Below are 26,709 nucleotides of genomic sequence, written 5' to 3'. Positions count from 1 at the left end.
TGAACTATTGACGATTCTAGAAATGAGCTCAGACAAAAATGCCTAAAGCTCACCCAGAAAAGTGCCAATGTTGCCAGCCGCAGCTGCAGAGGTCACTCGCCTGCTCATTGCTTGAGGGAGCCAGGAACAAACGTTCAAAGCAAAGGAGGGAAACCAAGCCAGCAGGAAAATCCTGGATGGTGATTGGTCACCATCCTGCCTGTCAGAGCAAATGAGGAGGGGGAACCCAGCGTCTGTGCTGTTGCCAGCTGAGTCACAGAAACTGGCTTCAGTTTACTTACCATAATGCATATTCTCTTCTTACCTCAGTCTGCACCAAGTAGTTCCTTTGTGTACGTATGTGTTTTAAGAATCCAAATATGTTGACTGTCCCTTCATGCTGAATTTGCTGCAGCATGCTGTCTAATACTATGTATGTGCCTGTTCTTCCAACGCCAGCACTGTAAAACAAACCCAAAAAAATGCTCCTGAGTTGGAAGCAGGGTGAAAGAACTCACATGGGGTGCATTATTGCTCCTTAGATATGAGTTTTTCAATGCAAGCTCTTACATACCTACATTACATATAACATATTCAGTGTAAGGGAGGTGATGAAGAGGAATCTCTCCCCCTTCCTCTCTATTAATCTTTTATTAAAGGGGAAGACTTATTTCTCATCTCCTTCAACCACTCTCCCTATATCCCAGTTTAAACAAGACTTGTGACTTCCCGTTGGTTTGCAGCTTTCAGGCCTCTAATGCTCCAGGTATCCTTTGAAGCAGGTGCACTTCAGAGCTGTGATGTGCCCAGAATCCTCTCTGCTGATACACGTGACCCTTCAGACAAGAGGCTACATTTACCAGACCTTACAAATTCAGACACTGCCTAGGGATCTTTCAAAGGAGATATTGCACTGAGGAAGATCCTAGGAAGTATCAGAACTGATGAAAGTACACTAGCAAATGGAAATCTTACTGCTCTTCAGAAATAGCCCAAAAAGGCAAGCAAAGTGTGAGGCCTTCCTCAATAAACAAGAGGAAGAAAGGGAGCCAACTTACACGGGTTAGTTGATCAATAGTTTATAAAAATCCTATTGATTGTGTACGAAGGTCTTTGGTGTTCAAGTATTTTAGGACTCATGATAGTGCCATAGTCTGATATTAACACCAAATTTTGCCCTAATGCAGCTTACCTGTGCAAATCCCATTCAATTTAGCATGCACATATCAAAGGCAAAATTTGTTGCTTATGCTTAGAACCCTAACCAAAACTTTTCATGAGAAACTAAAAAAAAAAGAGGTACTTTTGAAGCAATTTATATTTTTATCCCTGGATTATGAAACACAATCCAGTTATTTAACACAGTCTTAGATCCCACAGTGATGTGTGTTGTATAAAAACCTCAATACATAAACAGTTAGTTTAGGTTTCTCATGAATAGTTTGGGTTAGAGTTGTAAAGTCAATATTCTGTTCTTTGCTATATAGTCACAATTCCATTTATGTCAATTAGAATTGTATGCATGTAAAAGTGCAGAATTGGGCACCAACACAGTAATGTATAACTGAATAAGTCAAGGTTAGCAGCACACTATTAGACCCATTAAAATACAAATACAGATTATCAGGCACCATATACCCTTGTTAGAAATGACAAACATGAAATAACAAAAGCACTGAAATAAGAAAATAATTAAGTAAAATTTCATAAAAATAAGAGTATTTTCACCTCAGTGTAACCTGGAAAGGCAACAAGAGAAGTTAGTCTCATACCATGAGAGTCCTTCTAAACTCCATTTCAATCCAGAAACAAACAAACAAGTTTATAAAGTTTATAAAACTATTTGCAGCTTGAACCCTGAAATTTGTACATGACCCAGTGGAGAAGTCTGAATGAAGCCATACAATTTAGTGTTGTTAAAAAATTATTGAGGGCTGTCATATTGCTGATCTCTCTGCAACCCCTTGGAGAGTGTTGGTATTTCTGGAAAGCTCCAATTTTGGCCTTCTGAAGAACAATCAGAGGTGGAGATATCAGCATAACAAAGAAAACTTGATCATTTTTTTCCAGTACAAAAAATGTTTCAGTAAAATTAGATCATCCCAAAACAAATTATCTTCGACTTGCAGCTTTTCTATGGCAACTTTACCTGTTGGCTTCATCAGTCTCAGCTCTAGAAGGACAGAATTCATGAGGAGGTTCTCTTTTCAAATGTTCCATCAAAGATGAGGTACTATAGTGGAAAACCAGAACCTGCTTATATATTTTCCAATAATCTGGTCATTCACTGGTACTGTGAAGTAATCCCAGGTCCTGTAAATCATTTTAAACCAACTTTCCCTGGGTCGCTTCAGTCTCAGTGAGCACTACCAGTACATCTGCCTAAAACTTGCAGCATTGTCAGAGCTCAAGTAGTTTCTCTTGAACTCTCCTCTATGACAAACCATTGATAGAGCACAGAGTAATGATACAAACAGCAGAGCTATAGTTCAGCAGGTACTATATTCAGTCTTCTTTTTTGCATAGTCTCCTTTTAGAACTACAGTGCATCCCTGCACCAAAGACCATATGAACTGAAAAAAATTAGAATACATATTTTGGCAGAAGTGAAACAATTACTGCAATACGTATATCAGGAAAGTCCTTAGCTACCCAAACTGCAATATATACATGCAAAATAAATTAAAAAGAAAAGCAATTTGCAAAAGAAAAAATTTTCTGTAGCACATAGCAGCATCGCATTGTTTATAGTCACCAGGCGATTCATAGTGCTGGCACGGCCAGTTGATTAGTCAGCCTTACGAAAGCTACAACTACTAGATAAAGAATTTAGTGTTCTTTCACTAGTAATTATGAAATATTAATGTGAAATCCTGCCTATAACACCACTGAAAAAATATTTTTGTGCAAAAAAACAATGAGATAAAAATCAGAGTGAACTTTACTGCAGTAAAAACCACACCTGCAATGAACCACCACAGGCCCCACAGCATGGCGCTTAGCATATGATGCCTTTCGCACAAATGTGAGGACGGGCAGAGTATATTCTGGAACACCCATATCAGGCCACTGGGTATAATGGTACTGAGTAACTACACGTCCACTAGACCTTCCTTTCTGGGAACCCTGAAACAGAAAATAGTTATATATGTCAATAGGCCAAGTCAAAGAAAGGCCATCTTCTCACTGTTTCCTTTATATACTTAATATTCTATTTTGGAATTGAATTAACATAGTCACTATTCAGCATAAAGCACACGAGACCCTAAGAATACTGGTAGCGAATCATACAGTTATATGTACTAGAATGGCCAAATTGTGTCTTCCTTATTAGGAACACAAGGGGTCTTTCCACTGACTTTATTGAGTCAATACGCGTGCTGCTTTTGACTTCAGTGGGGCCAGGCTTTGACCTGCCTTCATTAGGGCTACTCCTGATTTACACTGGTCTAAGTGTGTATCAAGCTCGTATTTCCACTGGGATGCTCGGAGAAGTGTACCTCCTCCCTCTCCCCAGAACAGCTCTGCCTCTTAAACTGAATCATCTAGCCCTAGAAATGGAGCAAACTTTGCTGAACAAAATGATTTAAAATCAGTCTACTTCTTTTTTGTTAGCCTTTTTCATTCTGAGAATTCCCCCGGCTCACTAGTCTAAGTGATGTCCACAGCAACAGACTTATATGACCATAGCCCTTCCCCTGCTGGTGGTATTTCTGCTGCACTCAACTTGCTTGCTACAAGGGCAGAACATGTGGCCTCAATAGCAATTTCCCTTAATAAGTCTAACTGGGCATTAGATTGTGGTTACACAGTTGTGAGGCCATCACCTCCACATTTAGAGAGCACTCAGGTAAAACTCGCTGTGACGTCAATGAGAGTTTTGCCTTGGTAAGGACTGCAGAATTCAGTCCTAAGTTTGTATCAAAACAGTTGACATTATAAGATTCTGAAAATCATAAAACATCCCTGTGTCCAGGACATGCTTTTGGGATATCACCAACCTTTTTGACCTTGGTGTTTCTAATAGTAAAATTCCTCACAGTGTAATAGGCAAGTATGTGAACACTTTTCTGAGTGACCAAAAAGTTTCCATATTCTTCGCTACCATCAGCAGGCCAGTACTGGTCACACTTTCTCTGTCATAAAGAGAGAACACAGTGTCAAACCGCAGAGTTAAAATGAACAAATTTAAGAGCACTATAATCTTCAGAAGTCAAAGGGAACTCCAACACACAGCAAAGGTAGAATTTGTCCCTTACTGTGCGTCTGGTTATCTCTTACTATCCCCTTATCAGAGCAGGTGTTTATTTTGAATCTCAAAGTTGGGCTTTGCATTTCTTTCACTCTCTTCAGAAGCAAGAATATTGTAGAAAAGAATCCTTAAGGACAATTATTGACCAAATAGCCTATTAAGTATTAACTACAAAGAATTCATAGTCCCAGATCACCCCATGACATAGAAGAAGCTGCAGAAAAGGAAAGCATATTTGTGGTGCCTCTCCTACAGTTCTTCCCTCAGTTGTGTGGCGATGGCCGTCTCTTGGAGAAACGGAGTCTACAACTACAGGTCAGGACCCTGAGAAGATGCCAGGGGATGATAAATCCCTCTACGTGGATTGCAAGGATCTCCTAGCAGCATCTCCACTCCTGTGTCGTCTCTGCTACTGGCTTCTCCACCATAGCTATGCACTAGGGGAAATTAATAGTGGTCTGACCAATGGTAAATTCACAGTGGTGAACTGTCACTGAATTTGCCAGAGAAGCAGGCTCTGCTCATCTTGTGGTCCTAATCATAGCTTCATAGAGTCCAAGACCAGAAGGGACCACTGTGATCATCTAATCTGCCTCCTGTATAACTAGGGCCCTATTCAGGAAAACATGTCATGGACCATGAAATCTGGTCTCCCCCCTGTGAAATCTGGCCTTTTGTGTGCTTTTACCCTATACTATACAGATTTTATGGGGGAAGACCAGCGTTTCTCAAATTGGGGGTCCTGACCCAAAAGGGAGTTGCGGGGGGGGGGAGGGTCACAGGGTTGTTTTAGAGGGGGTCGTGGTATTGCCACCCTTACTTCTGTGCTACCTGTAGAACTGGTCAGCTGGAGAGCAGCAGCTGTTGGCCAGGCACCTCGCTCTGAAGACAGCGCCCTGCCAGCAGCAGCGCAGAAGGGTGGCAACACCATCCCATGCCACCGTTATTTCTGCCTTGCTGCCTTCAGAGATGGGTGTCTGGAGAGTGGCGGCTGCTGACTGATGGCCCGGATCTGCAGGCAGCCGCGCAGAAGTAAGGGTGGCAATATGACTCTGACTTCAGAGCTGGGCTCCCGGCCAACAGCCGCCGCTCTCCAGCTGCCCAGCTCTGAAAGCAGCACAGCTGCCAGCAGCAGTGCAGAAGTAAGGGTAGAAGTACTGCAACCCTCCCTACAATCGCTTTGCCACCCCCCCACAACTCCTTTTTGGGTCAGGACCCCTACAATTATAACACAGTGAAATTTCAGATTGAAATAGCTGAAATCATGACATTTACAATTTAAAAAATTCTATGACAATGAAATTGACCAAAATGGAGTGTGAATTTGGTAGGATCCTGGTATAACACATGTCATAGAATTTCCCCAAAATAATTCCAGGAGCATATTTTTTAGAAAAACATCCAACCTGGATTTAAAAATCCACCACAACCTTTGGTAAATTGATCTAATGGTTAACTACTGTCACTGTTAAAAATTTACACCTTATTTCCAGTCTGAATTTGTCTAGTTTCAACTTCCAGCCATTGGATCATTTCATACCTTTTTCTGCTAGATTGAAATGCCCATTATTATATATTTGTTTCCCATGTAGATACTTAGAGGCTGTAATCAAGTCACCCTTAGCCTTCTCTTTGTTAAGATAAATAGATTGAGCTCCTTGAGTCTATAAGACATGTTTTCTAATCCTTTAATCATTGTCATGGCTCTTCTCTGAACCCTTTTCAATTTATCAACATCCTTCTTGAATTATGGGCACCAGAACTGTACACAGTATTCCAGCAGCAGTCACACCAGTGCCAAATTCAGAGGTAAAATATCTCTCTACTTCTACTCAAGATTTCCCTGTTTATGCATCCCAGGAATGCATTAGCCCTTTTGGCCACAGTGTGACTTTGGGAGCTCATGCTCAGCTGATTATCTAACACGACCCCCAATTATTTTTTCAGAGTCACTGGTTCCCAGGATAGAGACCCCCATCCTGTAAGTATGGCCTACATTCTTTGTTCCTAGATGTATACATTTACATCTAGCCATATTAAAATACATATTGTTCGCTTGTGCCCAGTTTATCAAATGATCCAGATTGCCCTATGTATGTGCCCTATCCTCTGCGTTATTTACCAGTCCCCCAATTTTTGTGTCAGCTGCAAATTTCATCAGTGATGATTTTATGTTTTCTACACCTCACCCTCAGGGTAGCTGTGGGGCCTGGAGAGGGTAGACCTAAATAGTTGTTACAAAATGCCAAAATGTCTGTTAATGTAGTTATTCTTATAATTTTAGGTTATTATAAACTTGCTTTTGCCTTTACTGAATTTTAAGAGATAGTTATAACTACTTTCATACACATAATGCTTGGAGATTATAACTCACATACTTTTGTTTTTTGTTGCTTTTATAATTAAGTGAAATGTTTAAGTTTATTAAGGAACTCCCTTGGAAATCTCCTCTTTCTGTCAATCAGTGATGGACATTGAGTGTCAAAGATGATGACACCTTGTTAGCCATAAAACCATATTTATTATTTCCAGCTGTGTTTACACAGATTCTGAGGTGCAGCATTACGACTTCTATTTGTATTAACGTTCTACATTATTTTCTTTTATACTATGTTTTGAAAGAGGTATATAAGTATTATTGTGACTTCTCCTTTGTATAGAATATTTGATAGGAGTCTAATAGCAAATTGGAAATGTACGTAGGCGGCATGTGTAGGAACCATTTGGTGTAGATAACATAAAGAAATGGATTCGTACCCTTCCTTTCTCAACAAGATTAGTTATCATCACAATGACTTCCACATTATGCTCCCAAATCATTCTCCAGAAATCTTCTGCTGTTGATTTTAATGGCCCTTGAGCAGCAATGTAAGCTTTTGGCTTGTTGTAGCCCTAAATTAAAATATAAGAAATGACACTTGTTAATGTACAGTTTCTATAAAAAAGGCATTTGGGTAGAGTACATGACATTTTATATATGGATACAATAGAAAATCCCACACAACTTCAGGTATTTTTTTATTTGTAACAATTTCATTCACATAAAGCCTGTTGGAACCGGATACAATGTGAATGGAATTATTATGTTAATGTGTAAAATTTCAAAAAAGGGAATAATACCCTGGCAGAACATTGACATACTAATGATTTGAAAAGATCTATTATGATATTCATGTAAGAAATAAACCAGTATCATTCACATATAACAGGTTTAAAGAATAGGGTAACTAAAACTGAAAAAATGCTGTCCCCCTGAGACCCTTATCCGAATGGCATACACATCTCATGAGATTATCACAGATAGAAGAATTAAGTATCTACTACAAATATATAAAAATATAGAAATTCAGAACTGAAATATTCACTCTGTACTGCCATACCACATACTTTATGGTATTAAAAAATCATCAGCTGATCTGAAGCCTCTACAATAACTGAACACAAAAACGTGTGTTCAAGATACAATCTGAGATTTATCTTCATGTTGATGGTTTGTGGATTTAAGTCAGATCCTTAAAGAATCTTCTACTAATGAAGCTTTTTATATTGTTTTGTGCATATATATTTAAGAATTAATCCATTTTTATGAACTCTAGATGCCTCATTGCCTCAGCTGTCTTGGAGATACCTGACCAGATTAATAGATATGTAAATGTACTTACATCAACATAGTTGGCATTGATGTAATCAGTCACTCTTCCATCTTTTTCTGCAAGTTGTGCAAGTTTAACCCTACTATGATCATCTGCAATAAAACAAGTCAAAATAACACAGCACTCTAGCAAGCATGGTTCCTTTTCTTTAGGAAACCTTTTACAGTGAGAGACGTTAATTGGATTTTAAAATATTTATACGGGAAGTACAACAACAATATGCAAGTATTCTGTGCTTAAATATGAATCACATTCAAAATTTCAGCTGGAGAAATGCTAACTAACATCTGGGATTTGGGTTGGGAAATAATCAAACACATATCTCCTAGAGAAGGGAGAAAGTTGATCACCCTGTGAGATGCACATGTGCAATTCCCTTTGAAGCCAATGGAAGGATGTATGGCTAGATGGTCAGAGAATGTATCTCTTTAGAAACCTATCTATATTGGTTCTCACAGTGCCACACATCACTATAGTATCCGAGCATCTCTCAGGAAATAACCAAAATCACCTGAGTAGTGATCCCGTAAAGCTTTGGATAGAAATGGGGAGAATGGGAGAGCAAATAATGCTAACCTTTGTTCTGTGAAGGTGAATCTTCAATAAGGTGAAGTGAACCTCTTTTGTTCTGGGGTGAAATTTACACCTCCCATTGCCAAATCAACTGAATTGGTCCTATTATATATACAGCTCTGGTGCTATGCACCTAGAACACCGTATTTATTTCTGACTGCCTTGTTACCAGAAAAATATTGGTAGACCAGAGAGAGTTCAGAAAAATAGCCACAAAAATGGTCAGGAGGCTGAAAGGACTGACATTAAAGAAAGATTAAAAGAGCTAAATATATACACACATTAGCTAAGAATTACTAGCATGATGGAGAGGGGCGAAGCAATTGGAACATGTGTCCCAGCTAATGAACCTGATTTATATTCAGTGACGGGGCACATACAACCTAAAAAACTGATAAATATATATTTCTGTGTGTGCAGCGACTACAGATCCTGGGATTCTGCAGATTGCTAAAGAGGATACATCGTCATTATTCCAGCTCAAAGATGGATTAACTTTGGTAATCAAAACATAGCTTCTTTGGCTTTATAATGGAATTGTAAGGAAGTCTCCAATTTCTTTTTTGTTTTGTCACAGAAGGCCTACACAGGTTTCACTATCAAAAGCTCAGTAGGGGAGCAGAATCTCAGAGAAATAACTTGAAAAGGTATGAAAGTCTGTTCTGGTACTCACAGAACACTACTGAACAAGACCAATAATTTTCAGACCATTGTGATCCCCCCCTCCCCATGAGAATACATAAGTGCACACTTCCCTATGCTGACCTTTAAAATACATAACCAAGAGTGTTCACTTACAAGCAACGATATTTATATATCGATTCTTATTCTTGTTGTCTGGGTGATTAGAGCTGTCTGAAGTAATACCAAGATCTACAGTACAGCTCTGGATTTCCTGAAAAGAAAATAGGCACATGCTATTTTAATAAATATTAACTTACATGCAATGTTTTAAAATGTAATAAATCAACATGAAAAACCACAACTATATACCAAACTATCTTACAACTAGTTCTCTGCTAAAAAAAAAAAAAAAAAAAAAAAGCAGTGAAATAATTCCTTACCTTGTAAAACTCTTTCAGTGTCTAATGAGGGAATGAATGCAAAAAAAGTAAAGAAATCAAATTCCACAGCACACAACAAATGGATAGAAGTGCTTATACATATTACAATGGAAAACAATTATGGTCATGCAATATATATGTTTATAATATAGCAACAACGTTGAATATTTCTGACATAATGCATGCAAGTAAAAGAAATGAGAAATTCTGAACTTGAAATAACTTTCATAACAAAGACTGACATCTGTATGTATCTCAGTGACTTGGCCTCAGTCAGACTCTGGACTTGCAAATACTTATGCATGAGTAGTCTCATTGACAGGGCAGAGGCCTTTAGTTATTGGTCCAGGAACTGGGTTAAGTTTTACAGGCCTGCTCTTACTCTCATTGAAGTTAACTGCAAAACCACAACTGATTTCCAAGGGAGCAGGATTGTGCATCTTTACATCTTCATGTGACTAAACTCTACCAGTTTCGGGCTCTAAACTACAACCCTTATGCATACAAGTAGTCCCATTGGGCCTAATGCATGTGTAAGGGTGACTTGAATGAGTAAGGGTAACATGAGCAGGCCCTTAAAGATCCATAATAGTATTCTCAGCATTTAATTCAAGTTTTTATTTTATGGAATGCTTCAACTAAATAGTAAACTCAATCTTCTATAAGGGGCACCTTATTAAACAGAAAATAAATTCCATTCATTTAAAAATAGTACAATTATGGTTCCTGTAATGTTCTGGGACTCATTTTAAGGCCAAAACATCTTCCTTTTAGGCTTTCTAAAAGTTAAAAATAAGAGATGTGGTTACTAGTCATGGTTAAAGCCTAATGACCTGGTAAATTAGGTTTTAAATAGGATTTGCTTTATAGTAATAGGAATTAAAAACTGAAAAAGCTAACTTTTGTCAGCTCTGCAAAGATAATAACTTCAGTTTAGAGTCTTGCATATCTTGTTAGTTCTCCAGGAGCAGAGAGAAAGTCAGGGCACATATTCTGGGGCGTTTTATAAACCTGGAAGAACAGATAGGTAGATTGGGGTTCTCACTCCTATCTACAACTGTGCTGTAAGTAAAAATGCCGTTTTTCAACCATACAGTCTGAACAAAATGCCCTATATTGTGGTCTCTGGACAACAGTGGGAAATAGAGATGGGGGATGGTCAAGGGTCTGGTTTGTACAAGGTCTTCCTATTTGTGGTGAGACACAAACCAGACCCTTGACCAAAAAATTGAATTCTGCCAAGTCTATCTATAGGCCATATGTGTTGAGTGTTGTCTTATGGCCTATACAGGAAATGTTTATGGGATAAATTAGGTGACCGTAGGAGAGTTTTCCCCTATACATTGTGAGTGGACAGAGAAAACACAATAAAGCAGAGGGTGTTTAAGAATGAATGTCCATATTTTCAAACATTTTTGATGCAATTATAACATAATAATATTTATAATAAATACAGATGATCTATTTACAATCTTAACTGTGCCTCCACAAAACTTTTTTTTGGGAATACATACAAGATTTTTAACAATAGATCTTTGATGAGAGAAGTGAGATTGACTATTTCAATTTTACAGTTTTTTAGTTAGATATAGGAAATATGACTTCTCGAAAGCTTGTTCATGAAATACATGAGTATTTTATCATGCATTGAAATTCATTAGTTATATAGGGTAAAATTAATGAATTATGTGATGAAGTTAATATTTTCAATTTTGTGAAACACATAATGAATTATATGTGCTATGGGATTAATCTGAAAGTTCTCACTATCCTATACCAAGACTGTGCATCAGTACACTTGCTAATTCTAAGTCTAAGTAGATATATCTATTAATTTGTCAACACTTACATTTGTTCTTAGCTTTATACACATAGGTTCAAGGTACTCATGTCCATAAGTATTTACAGAATTGGTCCCAGAATCTGGATCCCATCTGACATTAAAGAATCCCTAATTCTTTATTTTCAAATTAATTTTAATCTGACATTATTTGTAGCCTTTCTTTAAAAAGAAGACATAGAGCCATACCTCAAATTCTTCAGTAAAACCATTACTTGCATGTAAGTCTGCAACATGTTTTGGAAAATGCTTTATTGGAATTGCTCCAACATCATCTTAGGGGTGGGAAAAGACAAAAAAAAAAAAAAAAAAAAAACATTTGTGAAGGATAAGAAGCCAGAGTGATATATAACAAGCTTTATAGTTAGGCAAACTATACAAAATCCCAAAATAAAACATGCAGCCTGCGTAGGAGCTTTTGGTACTTGTCTTCTTCTTAAAATCACAACCCATCTCTAACACTGTTTAAATGATGCATAATAATGGTGCTTTCTACAACTTTTGCAAAGGCCCTGTGAAATAAGGCATACAAGTTCCCCATCCAGCTCTTTTTCCACCTTTGAAGATTCTCTCTTTTCCTCATGTCTGCATGTCCACGATACCTCCACAAACAAGGGGCTGATCCTGCAAAATGCTGAGCCTGTACATTGAAGAGTGCTCTCAGCACTCACTGAAGTGAAAGAGAGCCGAGAGTTTCAGCTATTTGCTGAAGCAGGTTCAAAGTGAGGCAGTCGGAGTAGAATTCTTTAGTAATGTTGACAGAGAGCAGAGAAGGAATTACTGGGTTCTGGAGTCAGAATGCTCTGTGTTGAGTGGTATTAAACTGGGTGTATGGGGCCAGCTGTATGGGCCCCGGACTAGGAAATTAAGCCAGTATCATGCCAACAAGACTGTGTTAATTACGGCATGTGTATCAGCTTGAGTGTCAAAAGTAACTTTTACTCTCTCTCTTTCACTCACAATGAATCACTTGTGCAAGCAAATTTTCTTTATTTGTTGTACACCTATAAGTTTCTGTGGTTGTAATTATTGGCAATAATTTTATGTCTCCTCCTGAGACGTGTTGAGCATCTGTAATCTCTCAGGATCAGGGACTGATAGTGCAATTCTTAACCAAGGCTTTTTTTCTCAGAGGTAACTCTTATTACCATTAATGGGAATTACACACACCAGGAAAACTTTCTGGATACCACAAATAAAATATTTACACTGTTGTGAGTTGCTTTACACATAAATATGACAAATTGATATTGATGGGTTTTTCAGTTTGCATTTAACATGCTGTAATCAGAATTCTCAGGCTGATATTTTTATTTGAGAAACTCTTTTTCATACTTTATGTAAATACAGAAAAACAGTTATGTGCAAAATATTCATTAAGGATCATGTAACAAACCTTCAAGGATTTTTAATCTGCAGGTCCCCAAAGAAATATGCTTTGTAAATAACATCATCTGTTCTGTTAATTAATTGTTAAAGGGCCACATTATTTTAACTAGTTTTGGCTCTAAAGTGGAGAGATCTTTTTTTTTCCATGGAAAGCCTTCCATAGATTAAACATATGACTATTTCACAATAGCAATTTCATAACTGTATGATATGACAAGGAAACATCAATTACATTGCATAAGAAACAGCTATTTACATCAACAGATGTTCATCTTTTAGGACACCCAATATTTTTAGGCTTCAGTTACCAGGGATTTGTTGATTTGTATTGAGATCCATCTGCTCTTTCCCTTACATGAATGGACATGAATACTAAAACCGAATTAGGCAGGCAAGCCTAAGAAAAACACAAATGTGTAATATCATCTTCACACCTAGGAGAAGGGTTCTGGCATGAAGTATGTTTTCCAGTGAGCTCAGAACACAGAAACAAGCACCAATATCCATCCACACACACACACACACTATTGTTAAAGCTTCCTTCAGATAAGGTTTGACCATGCATTAACTAAATTCAGTAGCAAAACTCCCATTGACTACAATGAGCATAGGATCAAACCTTAAAAGTGTTCTAAAAATATTGCCCATTTATGACCATGACCGCAGAGACCCTGAGGAGGGAAGAGGGGTATTTTTAAAGTGGTAACAAGACTGGCAAATGCCAACCAGGCCTCCTATCTACTGTGTGTAAACAAATATTTGCAGCATTCCTGGAGCACGGAAACCTCTTGATCTTAAAACAAAGCAGGCTCAGAAACAAACAAATCAATCCCTGCTGCTCCTGTGGCATCTTGCCCTCAGGGCTACTTTAGCTATAGATGCGCAATAGCTGGGGAGGGAAGGGCAACACTGGGGCCATGGACAGTAAAGGAGAAAGGAGGTTGCTTGCACTTGTTTTTTATGGGCAGTGCTGAGCTGGCCCCCAGCTAGTTCTGGCTACAGGAGTAGGTCTTATCATTATTTGGCAGGTGCCATCGGCACAGTCCAAATGGTTGGACTAGTCCCCAAGTCCCACCCCAACAATCCAGAGTGGCCTGATTCATGCTACAGATCTCTAGGGCACGTTCTGTACATCTCTGGCATGTGGATCTCCCATGGATGCTAATGAGAATGCACAGAAGTAATAAAGAGTATGTAATAGAAATGGATGGTGTTTGCATTCAGTTATAATAAAAATAATACTTAGCGGTTGCATAGTGCTTTTCCTGCTCAAACTACTTTACCTACATTAGACTCATATGAGCCTTTCACATACTGTGTATTGAGTAGCCTTACATAATATGTCAATAGTTCTAAAAATACAATGATTTTAGAAAACATGTGCATTAGGAAATCTAAAACTTGCTCACTTAAAATCTATCACACAACACGGTAAGTCAGAATTATTTCTGCAATCTTTAGAAGTTTTCCACAAAAAGTTCTGTCTATTTTTGTCACTTTAAAAGGTTCTTTTCACCTGTTTTAAATTAACATTCATTACTATTTTTAGTAAATAAAATCCCCAGTACCATAACACATACATGAATTACACAAAAACAACTGCAGATGCAATTCTCCCCAGGACAGTGGAACGTTATATTTCCTGTAAAAACAAATGGCACAATGACACTGCAGTACAGTTATTGACTTGGAACCGAAACAGCCTTTCATGAACTACTCTAACAAGGCATGACAATGGCTAACCCAAAGTAAATAAACAAAACAAACAAAAATGGAACTTCTGCATGACATTCAGGCTAAAATCACTCGAGAGAATTGTTTGAATTTCTGGAGATATACCTATTAGTTTTGTGATTAACTATTTAAAATATGATGTTCCTCATGTCCACAGCTGTCACTTGGCTAAGAGGGAACACTTTAAAAATGTCTACTTTTCAGTTACAAATAGTAATCAAATGCTTGAGATTTAATAAATAATATGTATTTATTCGTTACCTATACAGATACCTGGCAGATTTTGTGCCCTTTACTCACTGTGTCTTACTCCCCAGTAATGACATTGTTTTCAGTGGCACTACTTATGTAGTGAGGTACAGAATATGGGTCACAGATTTTTGTAGAAAGTTTCATTCAGCACATCTCCCAAGCAGCCTCTATCAGAGGGGGTCTTAAAGAGCCCTGGCTGTAAGTTAAAGGTACTTTATTCCTGCAGAACATTCAGGTGAGCCTAGTGACAGTAGCATTGTCTGACTCCCCGGAGGGTGTCTCCCCCGCTCAGGTACAGCTGTCTCCATGAATACAAAGGGGTGCAAAAAAATCTCAAACTCTAACATTTCCAAGCGGTGAATCAAACCATGTTTATAGCTATTGGACTGTGCATGAGGAATGGTTATTGACCCAAAAGCCATTTGCCAGATCATCCTGTTTAATGACAGTACACTTTAATAAAAAGAACAGGAGTATTTGTGGCACCTTAGAGACTAACAAATTTATTAGAGCATAAGCTTTCGTGAACTACAGCTCACTTCATCGGATGCATAGAATGGAATGTATAATAATAAGAAATATATATATTCATACAGATAAGTTGAAGTTGCCATACAAACTGTGAGAGGCTAATTAGTTTTTATCAGCAGGAGAAAAATTTTTTTGTAGTGATAATCAAGATGGCCAATTTAGACAGTTTAAAGTATTAAATATTAAAGTACACTTTAATATTCACCACATTTTTTCAATGACAAACGATAATTCATAAAATATTTCAAAACAAATTACCTAAAACTGGGAAGACTGGTGCTGAGGGAGTGGAAATCACTCTAGGTGATGTGTTATCTTCTAAATAAAAGTGAGCAGTCTGGAAGCATTTCCTAAAGAAAAAAATCATATGTAAATATAGCAAATATAACATGTTTTCTGAGATGTCTTCCTGGAATATTGGCAATATGATAAAAAAAATTAAACATCTGAGAACCTCTTGTAAGGAATATTGAAATGCATCTGTTAAAATATAAATATTCACTGTAAGCACCACTATATTGCACTAATAACATTATGCCTACAATTTACGACACCACATACCTGCACATTAGCCCAGAAGATCAAATAGTTTATGCTACTTTTACCTGTACCAGAGGCAGAAGATCGAGCAGACATCAGCCATAGTGAGAGCCAAGAGAGTGTGAATCTGCACCTGGAACCACTGTAGATGCCGTACAGTAACTTTCAAGTGTAATGAAATTCCATTGCCCTATTCACTCATCCAGATCCACATGATTCTACTCCTTTCGTATTCTAGGTACTGTACTACTCCAAAGCTGGAATCCTCACTGAGAGACCTTTCCTACCACAGGTACTGAATTCAATAAAAGGTAATATGCTGCGTAGAAAACAAAACAGAGGCTCACGGTTCTGTTATAACTGGGGCGGGGGGGGGAGTTGCTTCTTAATGTAGCCATCACTCTGAGCACAACCAAGGAAGTCATCATGATGCAGATAGCTGAAAGCAGGGGAGTTTATGATTCCAACAGATGCTAGCCGTGTTGCAGAGGGTTTAAGGATGAATACTAATAGAATCAACCTTAACTATGGCCCACAATGTTACTTGTGTCTATTTCCATACCCCAGCTGTGAAGAGAATATGGGTAGCATCTGCTAAGAGTATAAAACAAGCTATTCAAAAAAGTAAATAACCAACTGCTGCTTTAAGCACTGCACACCCTCCTTAATTAAAAAACTCACCAGATAATTAAACTTGCTAATAACATTCTTTGCTGTGGGTCATTTAATCTATTTGAAACATTACTCACAAGTGGTTAACTTTAAAAAGAGATACCTGTTTCAGGGAAAATATTAATCTCATTTTATGTTTATGAATTTCCATTTGCTGAAAGCCATTGGCTAAAATGGTTTTAGAGTCTTTTGCCATTTTGTGAGGTTATTGTTATTCTAAATTCTACTTCCATATAATAGTTTCTCCAAATTAATAGGATTGCACAGAGAAAATATACCTTATAATTAATCTGTGTGATGGTATAATGAAAAACAGTTATATCCAGCTTTTGTATGTTAAAACAGGAGCTCCACTTGCCAGAACTCAGTCCCTCTTACTATCACCCAATTTTATGAGACCTATTAAGAAAAAAATTTTAGGAGAGAAAATTCTGGGTTTACATAGGGGTAGATTTGAAGGTGAATCAGTGGATAATGAACTGGGGTAAGGACAGTAGATTCTGCTGTGGGTTAGGAGACCTCTGCCAGGAAAAAATGCTACTTCTTCTCCATCATCTCTCCCCTCACTAGGCCATTCATGACACTGCAGTTAGATATCTACTTTTCCTGCCGCTCTGATAACATAGCCCTCCCTTTTGCTTCAGTTCCCAAATTCCTCCATTATTTTCCTATCCCATTCCTCAGTAATTTCAATCTCCTTGATTTTAGCTTCATGGCTGTCCATACAGTGGTCCCTGCTTACATGTGGCTTTCATTTCACCCCATCCCCAGCCTTGTGAATGTATTTACACTGATTTCATGAAGATGCACCCATTGCTCCCCCACTCTACGCTTTGCCCATCTCTCAAACTTTATTCTGTGCTCTTTATTTCCCATGCTGCTCCCTATTCCTACTCCATTCTGAAAACGGCCTATGTGCAGAGCTGAGGACTCCCCTGGTGAACAAAGCTCTGCAGAACCTTACCTATGATGACAAGCTAAATAACATAAGACTATACAGTATAGAGAAGAAGAGGCTGTGGAGACGTTAGCATTCTCTAGAAAAACATAAATGTAGACCACAGACACTTGGGTGAGAACTGTTTCAACTAAGCATTTGGGAAATATGTAGACATTCCTGGAATGATTTTTTTTTTTATTCCTTCAAACTGTAATCAGTGTCTGAATTTTTTTGTCCCTATAGCTCCTGACAGATTCCCCTCTAGGATTCTAGGGGGGTAAAAGGATAGTTACATGAACAACAAAATCATAGAGTATTAAAGGAGGTTGAGGATACAGAAGGGAGATTCACGTGACAGCCAAACTTGGGGCCAAGAAGGAATTTTCCCTCAAGGAATATCAGCAAGAGCCTTGGAGGATTTTTGGCCATCCATAGGAGTCTTGAGCAGGGATTATCCATTATGTACTTACTTTATTTTGATTTAGACAAATAAAAAGCGCCCGTACACAGGCTCTGAGCACCCTGCCACTGACTTAAACTACAACATGAAATATAAATCTCAGTCCCCCTTCTACTAAGAAGCAGCTCTTAATCAAATACTAGCACCCCCGCGATAGCCGATAACTCAATCCACTATCTTTCTTCAGAGGCTGGGTAAAAAATGTGGGTGCTCCAGTGTGACCTGACAGTCAACTTAATGGAAGAAGATCTTAGCTATTTTGAATCAGAATCAAGAGGGCATCCCAGAGCCTGCTGGAGAACACCCTGGCAGCCACCTCTGCTTTAATATACTGTATTGAGAGAGATCTAGCACCAGTGCCCTCATTGACTGCAACTCCATCTGTTTATCACAGTGAGATAGACGGTGTGTCAGGTAGGCTGCTCCCAGGCCCAAGTGTTGGTGCTCAGCACCTGCTGCAGATCAGGCTCATTTAAGATGTCTCAAGGAGGACACCCCAAAAATAAGGCACCAAAAATCACTAGTTATTTTTAAACATCCTGGCCTGATACTCAGTGCATTGTGCATTTTAACAGGGTGTGCTTATTTAAAATATATGAATAAATAAAAATAACAAAAGGAAAATCTAAAAAGCTTGACGCCATTGTTTCTAAAGATCTTGTTCCATTAAGTGTATACAGTCACATTACAGTGTTTTGTCACATTTCTGCATGAAAAAGTTTAAATTGGAAAAGATTTGTGTAATGATTTTCACATCTAAAACATGCTTTAAAGCATTCTAGTAACATACTGTGTGTTAATTATCCCTTGTAGCCTCAAGTAAATTATACCCTAAAACATCTGGGAGAAAAAATTCAAAGCATCCTACTTAATCTAGAACAAGATTCAGACTAAGTATTCCATCTGCTCTGCATCAGCAGTGAAAGCCTTCATGACTAAGCTAAGTGTTGATAGCCATGTCACTTCCTGATTATCACTCATCTTTAATGAAAAAAGTGATAACTGTTTTAAACTTGCAGGCAAAAGTCCCATCAATCAATCTTAACCTCATTATTTAATTTACACCTTTTTACCTCAGTATTTTGATCCCATATCTAAAACTGTGTAATTCATAATTCAGACATTGCACTTCTTAGCACATTCAGTTAAAACCCAAGACAGTATTAAAGATGTTGCAATAATTAAAAGAGGCTATAGCAGGAGCGTAAGACAAAGCAGCAGCACATTAAACTGCCCTGAAGAAACTAGAGCTGAGTGAATAGTTTAAAAAGAACAGTTTAGGGCAAGACTGTGACTTGGACTCTTTAACAGGGGCTTACGGGGGAGTAACAACCCCTCCACCCACCCTTTCACCCCTCTGTAGATGTGCATAGACCTTGGCTCTGGGCATGCAGGAATAAGTAGGTGCTGTGTGCCTATTATTCCTTCCCTTCTGCTGAGGGCAGGGAGCAGACAGAGCCTTGGCTCTAACCTCCAACAGCTGGTCAGTGCAGCTCAGCTGGCAAGGATGATGGTGTAATTTGCTGCTAGTATAGGATAGGGAAACTTTCATTTTTCAGAACTGGGATTTTTTTTCACCCAGTGACCCTAAAATACAAATTCCATTCACCAAAGTAGAAAGCCATCAATAATGAAATTTGGGCCCAGAGCATCAGACATGAAATCAACAGAACCAGCAGATTCAAGCATTCCCAATGAGGCTCTGAATCTTCTATCTGTTTTCTTGGTTTCATGTATTCTATTTTTGGATGAAAAATCCTCCCAAAGGCTGTACAAAACGATGTATCCAAAGGGATAAGGCTGTGAAATAAATAAAAGGATCTCTTTGCCTACTTCACTGTAAACCTAGACTGTCGAAGAGAAAAGACAATGATATTGACTGGAAACTCATTGCCTGAGTTACAAGAGGCCTTGAACGACCAAACTAGAGGGGGCAAAATTATACATTTTTATTTTATATATGGAATCTGAATAAAAAATATTAGAAAACATCAAAATTAAAAAGTTGCCATTTCTGCCAGTCAAGACAATTTTTCATCATGAAAAGAGTGAACCTCTGTCTCATGAAATAGTCAAGAGTTGTTGTGAATTTCTCCAGGTGGAAGTTCAAGAATTCTTTACTAAGAACAGAGTTAAACAGCTAAGTTAGTTTTCTGCTGGCCACAACTGCTGTTTGTTTTTACAAACAATTTGAGGGGAGAGCAAAATAATTTCTGCATTTTCCCATGAATCTGACAAACAGGCATTTGTCAGCTTTGCCAGGGATGATTCTTTTTGACTCATCTTCAAACCAAAGACCTCCACTGGGTAGCTGGACTATCATTTTTTGTGAACACTGTTGTAAATAAGCATACAGAGATAAGTTTCTTGCAAGTTTAAGTATTTGATGAGCAATTTGGCCCACAAAAAACAAAAAAGGCTCATATTGGGTATCAACTATCAGCTTAAAACCAACTAAAGCTGAGCACGAGAATTGCTCTGTTAGGGATTCAGTTGTATTATTCAGTTCTTCCTATAGAACATTTTGCAAGTATAAAGAAAATAAAATTGTCCTATAAAATTAATGTCCTTATTTTCCATTGACTTTAAAAAGATCTGTGGGTGCTCAGCACCTTTGAAAATCAGGCCACAAAGTCCAAATTACAGTACATGATATTTAGATTTCATTCCTTTTAAAAACATAGAAAATACGTTACTGGCTTCAGCATAAGGTCAACAAAATTTTCTCTTGAAGATTAACAAAAAAGAGCTCCATATTTTATTTTGTAATACATGGGAAATACACAAAGGATTAAATTAAACATCTAGAAGATATTACTGCTAACGGGATCTTTGCTATATTTTGAAAGACTGGGTTTCAAAACTGTGCATTCTCTGAGAAAGAATACCAAATGAACACAATGTCATTTGACAAGAACAAGCTCATAACATGTGTAGGATTACTAAAACTACACCATGCAATCCGGGTCTTAAAGTGTATGGCATTGTTTTCTTTTGTAAACAGGAAAGATTTCGAATACCATTTAGCTTTAAAAATAAAGCCTTTTGAAGATGAATATGAACATTCATGTTGGACAATGTGAAACTAAGAGAAGCCTGTCAGTAAAATGAAGGAGAGTTAACCATAAATCCCCATGGTAGAATTCATAATCAACTGACTAGAAGTAATCTAGGAAATGAGTTGTGCAATTCTTCTGGACATTAACTGATTCCTTTCCAAGACTCACTCTGAAGATGAAATATTTTAAAAACATCATTTTTCATACACCAGCTCTAATACTGTCAAAGGCTGGACTGCTAGTTACCATTGTAGCTTGGGAGACTTGGGTTCAATTCCCTGCTACACCACATAGTTCCTGTGGGACCTCAAGCAAGTCACGTAGTCCCTCAGTTCCCTATCTGTAAAATGGGAACAATAGCACTTCCCTACCTCACTGTGTCGTTGTGAGGCACAGTCTATTAAAGACTGTGAGATGCTGAGATACTACAATGATAGAGGCCAGATACATATATGAGATAGATAGATAGATAGATAGATAGATAGATAGATAGATAGATAGATAGATAATAGTAGTGTGTCATTATTCCTGAATTTATTCATTTTGTATTTGTTTTACACTTGTCATGCAGCTTCTTTGTTGAGTGATATTTTGACATGACAGTCTATTAGAATATAACACTATCACTTTATACCTTTATCAGGACATTTTAGAGATGGCTTAACTAGTGGTGTGCACATGAGTGAAACTAGATGTAACTCACATGCATAATAAGTGGAAGAGGGTGGCTATAGGAAAAGAACCAACAGGAGAATGTAGAGAGGTGTAAAATGTAGCAGGTCCCCTGTGCTTTACCTGACACCTTATATTTTCTGTTGTCTGTTGTTACAACTCCACCCTCCCATATCCTTGGTATGTAACTTACAGCCATTTGCACTCATTTGTGCAGATTTGGACCCACATGTACCTTACATTTATTATTTACATCACTTCTGAATTTATCCCCAATTGTTTAAATTTCCATGGATTCACATTATTTAAAAGACAGTAACACAGATAATATAAAAAGAGTACTTGTGGCACCTTAGAGACTAACCAATTTATTTGAGCATAAGCTTTCGTGAGCTACAGCTCAATTCATCGGATGCCTGCATGATAATATATCAGCCATGGAATGCCCTCCTTCTCCTTTGTACCGCTAACATGTATCTTCACTCCACTTCAGTCCCTCCCTTTAGATTTCCTTTTCCCAGGTGCATATCAATGATAATACAAGATAAAGAAAAAGCTGACCCACCCTCCAAAAGACATAATGGGCAGATTCAATCCTGAGCTACACTGACAGAGAAAGTTCTTTGGTGGCAGAAAATCCATCTGACAGAGGGTGGGTTTAGAATGATGCGCAGTGCCTGTAGGTCCCCCTCTGCTAGAAAGCTCAGAATGGCTGGTACTGGCCAGGGAGGGCCAGGAGACACACTGGCAGGGCAACCATGAGGTCCTATTGGAATCAAGAATTATGCTCCGCCAGTCAAACCCTTGAGGGAAAGGTGGTGGTGCAAATACTGACTTCCTTCCCCTAGGGATGGATTGCCACCCCCAGACACAATGGCCCAGGCTGGCCAAACTGGCCCAATATCTCTATTTGCTCACATCTTTATCTTCTGTGTAAAGTTGGTAAAAAAAAATGCTCAAGTTTTTTTTAAAATTTCAACAAAAATTTTTAAGAATTTTTTTGTGTGTGCTGTTTTCTGACCAGCTTTGAGAATCACTTGAATTTTTCAAAAAATTCAAACTTTTTTGGTGATTTTTTTCCAAAAAACTGTTTACATTTTTTACACAGCTCTACTCCTGTGTCATGTTATATGTTTGCTTGGACCTAGCAGAATAGGGCCTATGACAAAGTGGGAATTTTCTGTCATATTTTTATTAAATCTGTGTGTGCCTCAGTTTCCCCCTATACTTTGCACTGGTAACCAGTGATTGGGAAAATGATTAAGTTTACTCTCAGGACAGGCAAAAAGACATAGGTCTGTGTGTCATCTCCCTGTCTGGGTGCAATGAACAGAGTCATTAAGGAACTGGTTGAAACTGACCCAGGCCAACAAGGCGTAGAGAGACAACAGACGCTCCAATGACTCATAGATTAAAGTTATCAGTAGCGAAGCTGAGCAGAGACCCCAGCTCAAGAACAAAGGACTGAGAGGTGTAAATTAGGGGAATAAGTGTGGGCTCTGAAAGAAGCTTGAGCTCTCTCACCTGCGAACTGACAAAGGAAGGATATCAGAGAGAGACACAGAGTCTGAAAATAGAGTTCACTACAGGTTGGTGAATTGCTCTGGGCTGACCAGAATGGACTAGGCATTAACCTTTATTTCTCTATGCCAGTGGTCCCCAGACTTTTGAGGGTCACGCCCCCCCCTTGTCCCTGTCCACACACCCCCACCTCCCTGGAACTGGGAGTGGGGCTGCGGCTCTGGAGCGGGGGCGGGGAGAGGACTGGACATACAGACAGTGGTAAGGGGGCTGAGGCTGGGGCTGCAGATGGGGGTGGGTCTGGAACCGGGAGCACGGCAGCCAGAAGCCAAAGCTAGGGGTGGGAGCAGAGCTGCAGGTGGGCTGCGGTGGGGGCTGGCAGCCTCACCTGTGGCCAAGTGCATCTCCTTTCTCAGCCTTAGCCCCAGGACGGGAATGGAGCCATGGCCAGCAGCAGCGGCTGGCTGGTGCAGGGCCGGCAGCAGAGCTGCGCTGAGGCTAGGGACAGTGCCAGGAGCCAGGGACGCAGCTGGGGACAGGGCCGGAACAGAGCTGGGGACAGGGAGGGGCTGAGTGGCACTCTGTCCCCACCCCCATGGGCTCTGGCCTGGTCCCTGCTGGGTCCTCCCCCAACCCCGAAGGTTCCTCTGCACCCCACACTTTGGGGACTTCTGCTCTATGCTAACCTAAGGACTGTTAATGCTACTACACTCCAGATGACTAATAAACCCTGCTCTTTTGAAAACATTGCTTCAGTGTCACTGGGTGAGGTGCCTTAGTTCCTGAAGAATCTCGAACCAGGGGTCTATCTCAGTTGGATTCGCTGAGCAGAGCTCATGGTGTGAAGCAGGAGTGCTGAAGCCCCAGAGGATTAGTCTTGGAAGGTATTGAGGCTGCATGGCCTACCTTGAAGGAAGAGTGAGACTCCTTAGGTGTCTGGCACATTGAAAAGTTCCTCCAAGAGACTGTTCAAAAGCTGGGGGGCATAGCGTTAATCCTGTGAGTCCATGACAGGACACTGTTCATAACTGGGATGTTTTGGCACGATCACAATATAAATAATAACCTGGGATCAGACAGCTTAGAACCACAGTATAACAGGAGGCTTTAGGGGAGGAAATCTCTGCAAGGGAATTTCTCCCTAATTGTCCCAGGGAATAGGCCATGGAGCCTCTGGAACTAGAGGACTACCAGCATTCTGCATGGATCTTGGGGGATCCACGGGAGGGCAGGGCTATCCTCCTGAAGACGTCTGTCTCCTCACTCACTTTGGCCCACAGAAAACCTTGTGTACAATGGAGCCATGCTTCAAGGTGGTGGAGCTAAGCATAAGCAGACTAAGCAACTGCTTAGGGCCCTAAGCAGCTCAAGGGGCCCTTGATTTAGTATTACCCCCAAAATACCATTAATGTAATTTAACATGGACTTTTTAACAAGTGCATTAGTATGTGTTATGTTGGCTTTTATTTTGGTTTGTGAAAATGATGCAATTCATATTTTTAAGAGGTGTGGGGTAAGAGGGACTCCAAAACATTCCTGCTCAGGAACTCTAATGGGCTGGCCCTGCCTCTGGCTATTAGAGAATCCCCTAGTTATGACTCTTGTTTTCTGTGGAATCCCCACTGGGCCAGAGGAGCACAAAGTGCAGACCCAGCATCTGCTAACCCTTCCACTTCATATGGGACAGTGGAACTGTGTGTGCTAGAGAAAGAGAAAAGGTTCCAGCCCTGGTCACCTGTTGTACTGTTGGCCTAATGTAGGATCTGTGCTTGCATGGAAGACCCTTAGGTTAGGACCTGTAACTTCCTCTGCTTTGTACATCTCCTTCCATGCTGATGGTGCTCCGTAAGTAATTTTAAAAAACGGAAAAAAATAGCCATGTAAAAAAATAAATATATTACTATACACTTAGCTTCACTGCATTTTAATAGGAGTTAAGAGCTAATCCCGCAGTCCTTTACAAAGTTCCCACTGACATCAAGAACTCCAGGATCGGGTACTAAATTTATAAATCCCCTACAGATACATTTCTGGTACATCTGGAAAAGGAAGCTGTGATGTTTAATTTTGTTTTTCCTATATCACTTAATTCCTAAAGGTAAACAAACAATCACATCAATTATTTGTTTTTTAAAATCTCTTGATATGCAAGTGAACATTTTAATAGCTTACCAGAAATGGGTATTACTGCAATACAAATAAATAATTATAATAATAATAATAATAATATCTGTTAGAAAGTCAGGATCCAGTCTGATCTCTTGCAAATCTTCAGTAATGCCAATTACATTTTTCTAATCAGGACAAAATCTACGCTTTGTAGAACTGCAAAAATAAATAACTTACCTCCAGTATATGAGAATACCCACAAGAATCACTAGACAGATAAAAGTCAGAGCTGATACGACCACAAGTGGTATAACTGTCTTCTTCTCTGATTCCAGACTCTCAGCTAGACCAATACGAGACTCATGGCTACTATTACTTGCCTCTGTAGTCAGAGAAAATTGAAATAATCCATTTTTAAATGTCAACAAAAAGCACAGCATAACTGAATGTGTTTATAAGAGCCTTAGGTAATGTCACTTACCGTTCTAATTTTTACTGTGTAGCAGAAAACATACATATTTGCAAACCAGTTTAAAGAAAATAAGCAGACAGAAAGTATAGCAAAGTATCAGAGTTTATGCAACACAGCATCCCAGCAGGGTAGAACTTCTTTGTAAAAATGCAGATTGTTGTTAAAATATAATTTCAAGAAGAAAATGTTTCATTTTAAATTTCAATTAGCCGACACTCAGTGCTTCAAGGGATCTGAGTATATAATATTGAAGTGTTTAAAGATAGCTTTCATATTATATTTTTACTCATGTAATGCAAAACATTGTTCTTTTGATCAATAAATATAAATGGACAATGTTCTTAACATAGCAAATAGCTACATGACTGCTAAATTGCAACTGAAATTGCAATATTTTAATATTTTGTCAGTTCTGTAAATTTGGTCTAGCGATTCATGAGAGAAATCCTGCTTCCACTGAAGTCAATTCAATTGAGCCAAATTTCACTCCTTACTTGGCTTTTTACAGAGAATCAAATTATTGTATATATATTGTATGTTATGGATCTGACAAGTTTCTATTAGCCAGATGCCTGAAATGCTCAGGCCCAGGAGTGCATTAGGATTTCAAAATATATTTTTAGTATTTTATTAAAATAAAAGAACATACTAAAGGGATTGGCCCTGTAACCCTTTCTCAGGTTGACCGTTAAACTTGAAGTCAATGGGATGTCTCACAATAGTTAGGATTGTGGGTTTTGTCCCAAATGACCGTTTTTCTAGAGAACGTCGTTCACCCATATCAATGTCTATGATCTTTACATTATCATCACTGCAAATGAAAAGGTATTTCACAGTTGTTGGAATTAAAGCCCCAATATTTCAAAGAGCAGTGCATGGGCAGACCCCTGTGCCCATGCAGAACCCCAAGTCAATGGGGGCAGGAATCTGCCTGTGTGGAGTCAATTGCAGGTTTTGGGCCTAAGGGAGTAATTCTACAGTTCTACTTGAACAAAAC

The 26,709-nt window shown here is 38.8% G+C and overlaps 1 protein-coding gene across 5 annotated transcripts in view; it reads right to left on the bottom strand.

Annotated features, from left to right (window-relative positions):
* The window catches only part of PTPRZ1 (protein tyrosine phosphatase receptor type Z1), a 194,707-nt gene that overhangs the window by 13,285 nt on the left and 154,713 nt on the right, over positions 1-26,709 (bottom strand). For 2 of the 5 annotated variants that reach the window (XM_073328200.1, XM_073328202.1), the window contains exons 13-22: positions 25,478-25,622; positions 15,526-15,617; positions 11,551-11,636; positions 9,522-9,542; positions 9,256-9,352; positions 7,894-7,976; positions 6,989-7,123; positions 3,981-4,115; positions 2,942-3,105; positions 305-440 (exon numbers count right to left, since the gene is read on the bottom strand). In XM_073328200.1, the coding sequence (XP_073184301.1) occupies positions 305-440; positions 2,942-3,105; positions 3,981-4,115; positions 6,989-7,123; positions 7,894-7,976; positions 9,256-9,352; positions 9,522-9,542; positions 11,551-11,636; positions 15,526-15,617; positions 25,478-25,622 (1,094 nt within the window). The remainder of the gene's footprint in view (positions 1-304; positions 441-2,941; positions 3,106-3,980; positions 4,116-6,988; positions 7,124-7,893; positions 7,977-9,255; positions 9,353-9,521; positions 9,543-11,550; positions 11,637-15,525; positions 15,618-25,477; positions 25,623-26,709) is intronic. The other 3 variants (XM_073328201.1, XM_073328203.1, XR_012156806.1) reach the window with 2 other exon arrangements.

This window comes from Lepidochelys kempii, chromosome 1 (genome assembly GCF_965140265.1).
Source record: "Lepidochelys kempii isolate rLepKem1 chromosome 1, rLepKem1.hap2, whole genome shotgun sequence".
NCBI classification, from domain to species: domain Eukaryota; kingdom Metazoa; phylum Chordata; order Testudines; family Cheloniidae; genus Lepidochelys; species Lepidochelys kempii.
The sequence above is the reverse complement of the archived record's forward strand: the minus strand, read 5'-3'. Positions and strand labels throughout refer to the sequence as shown.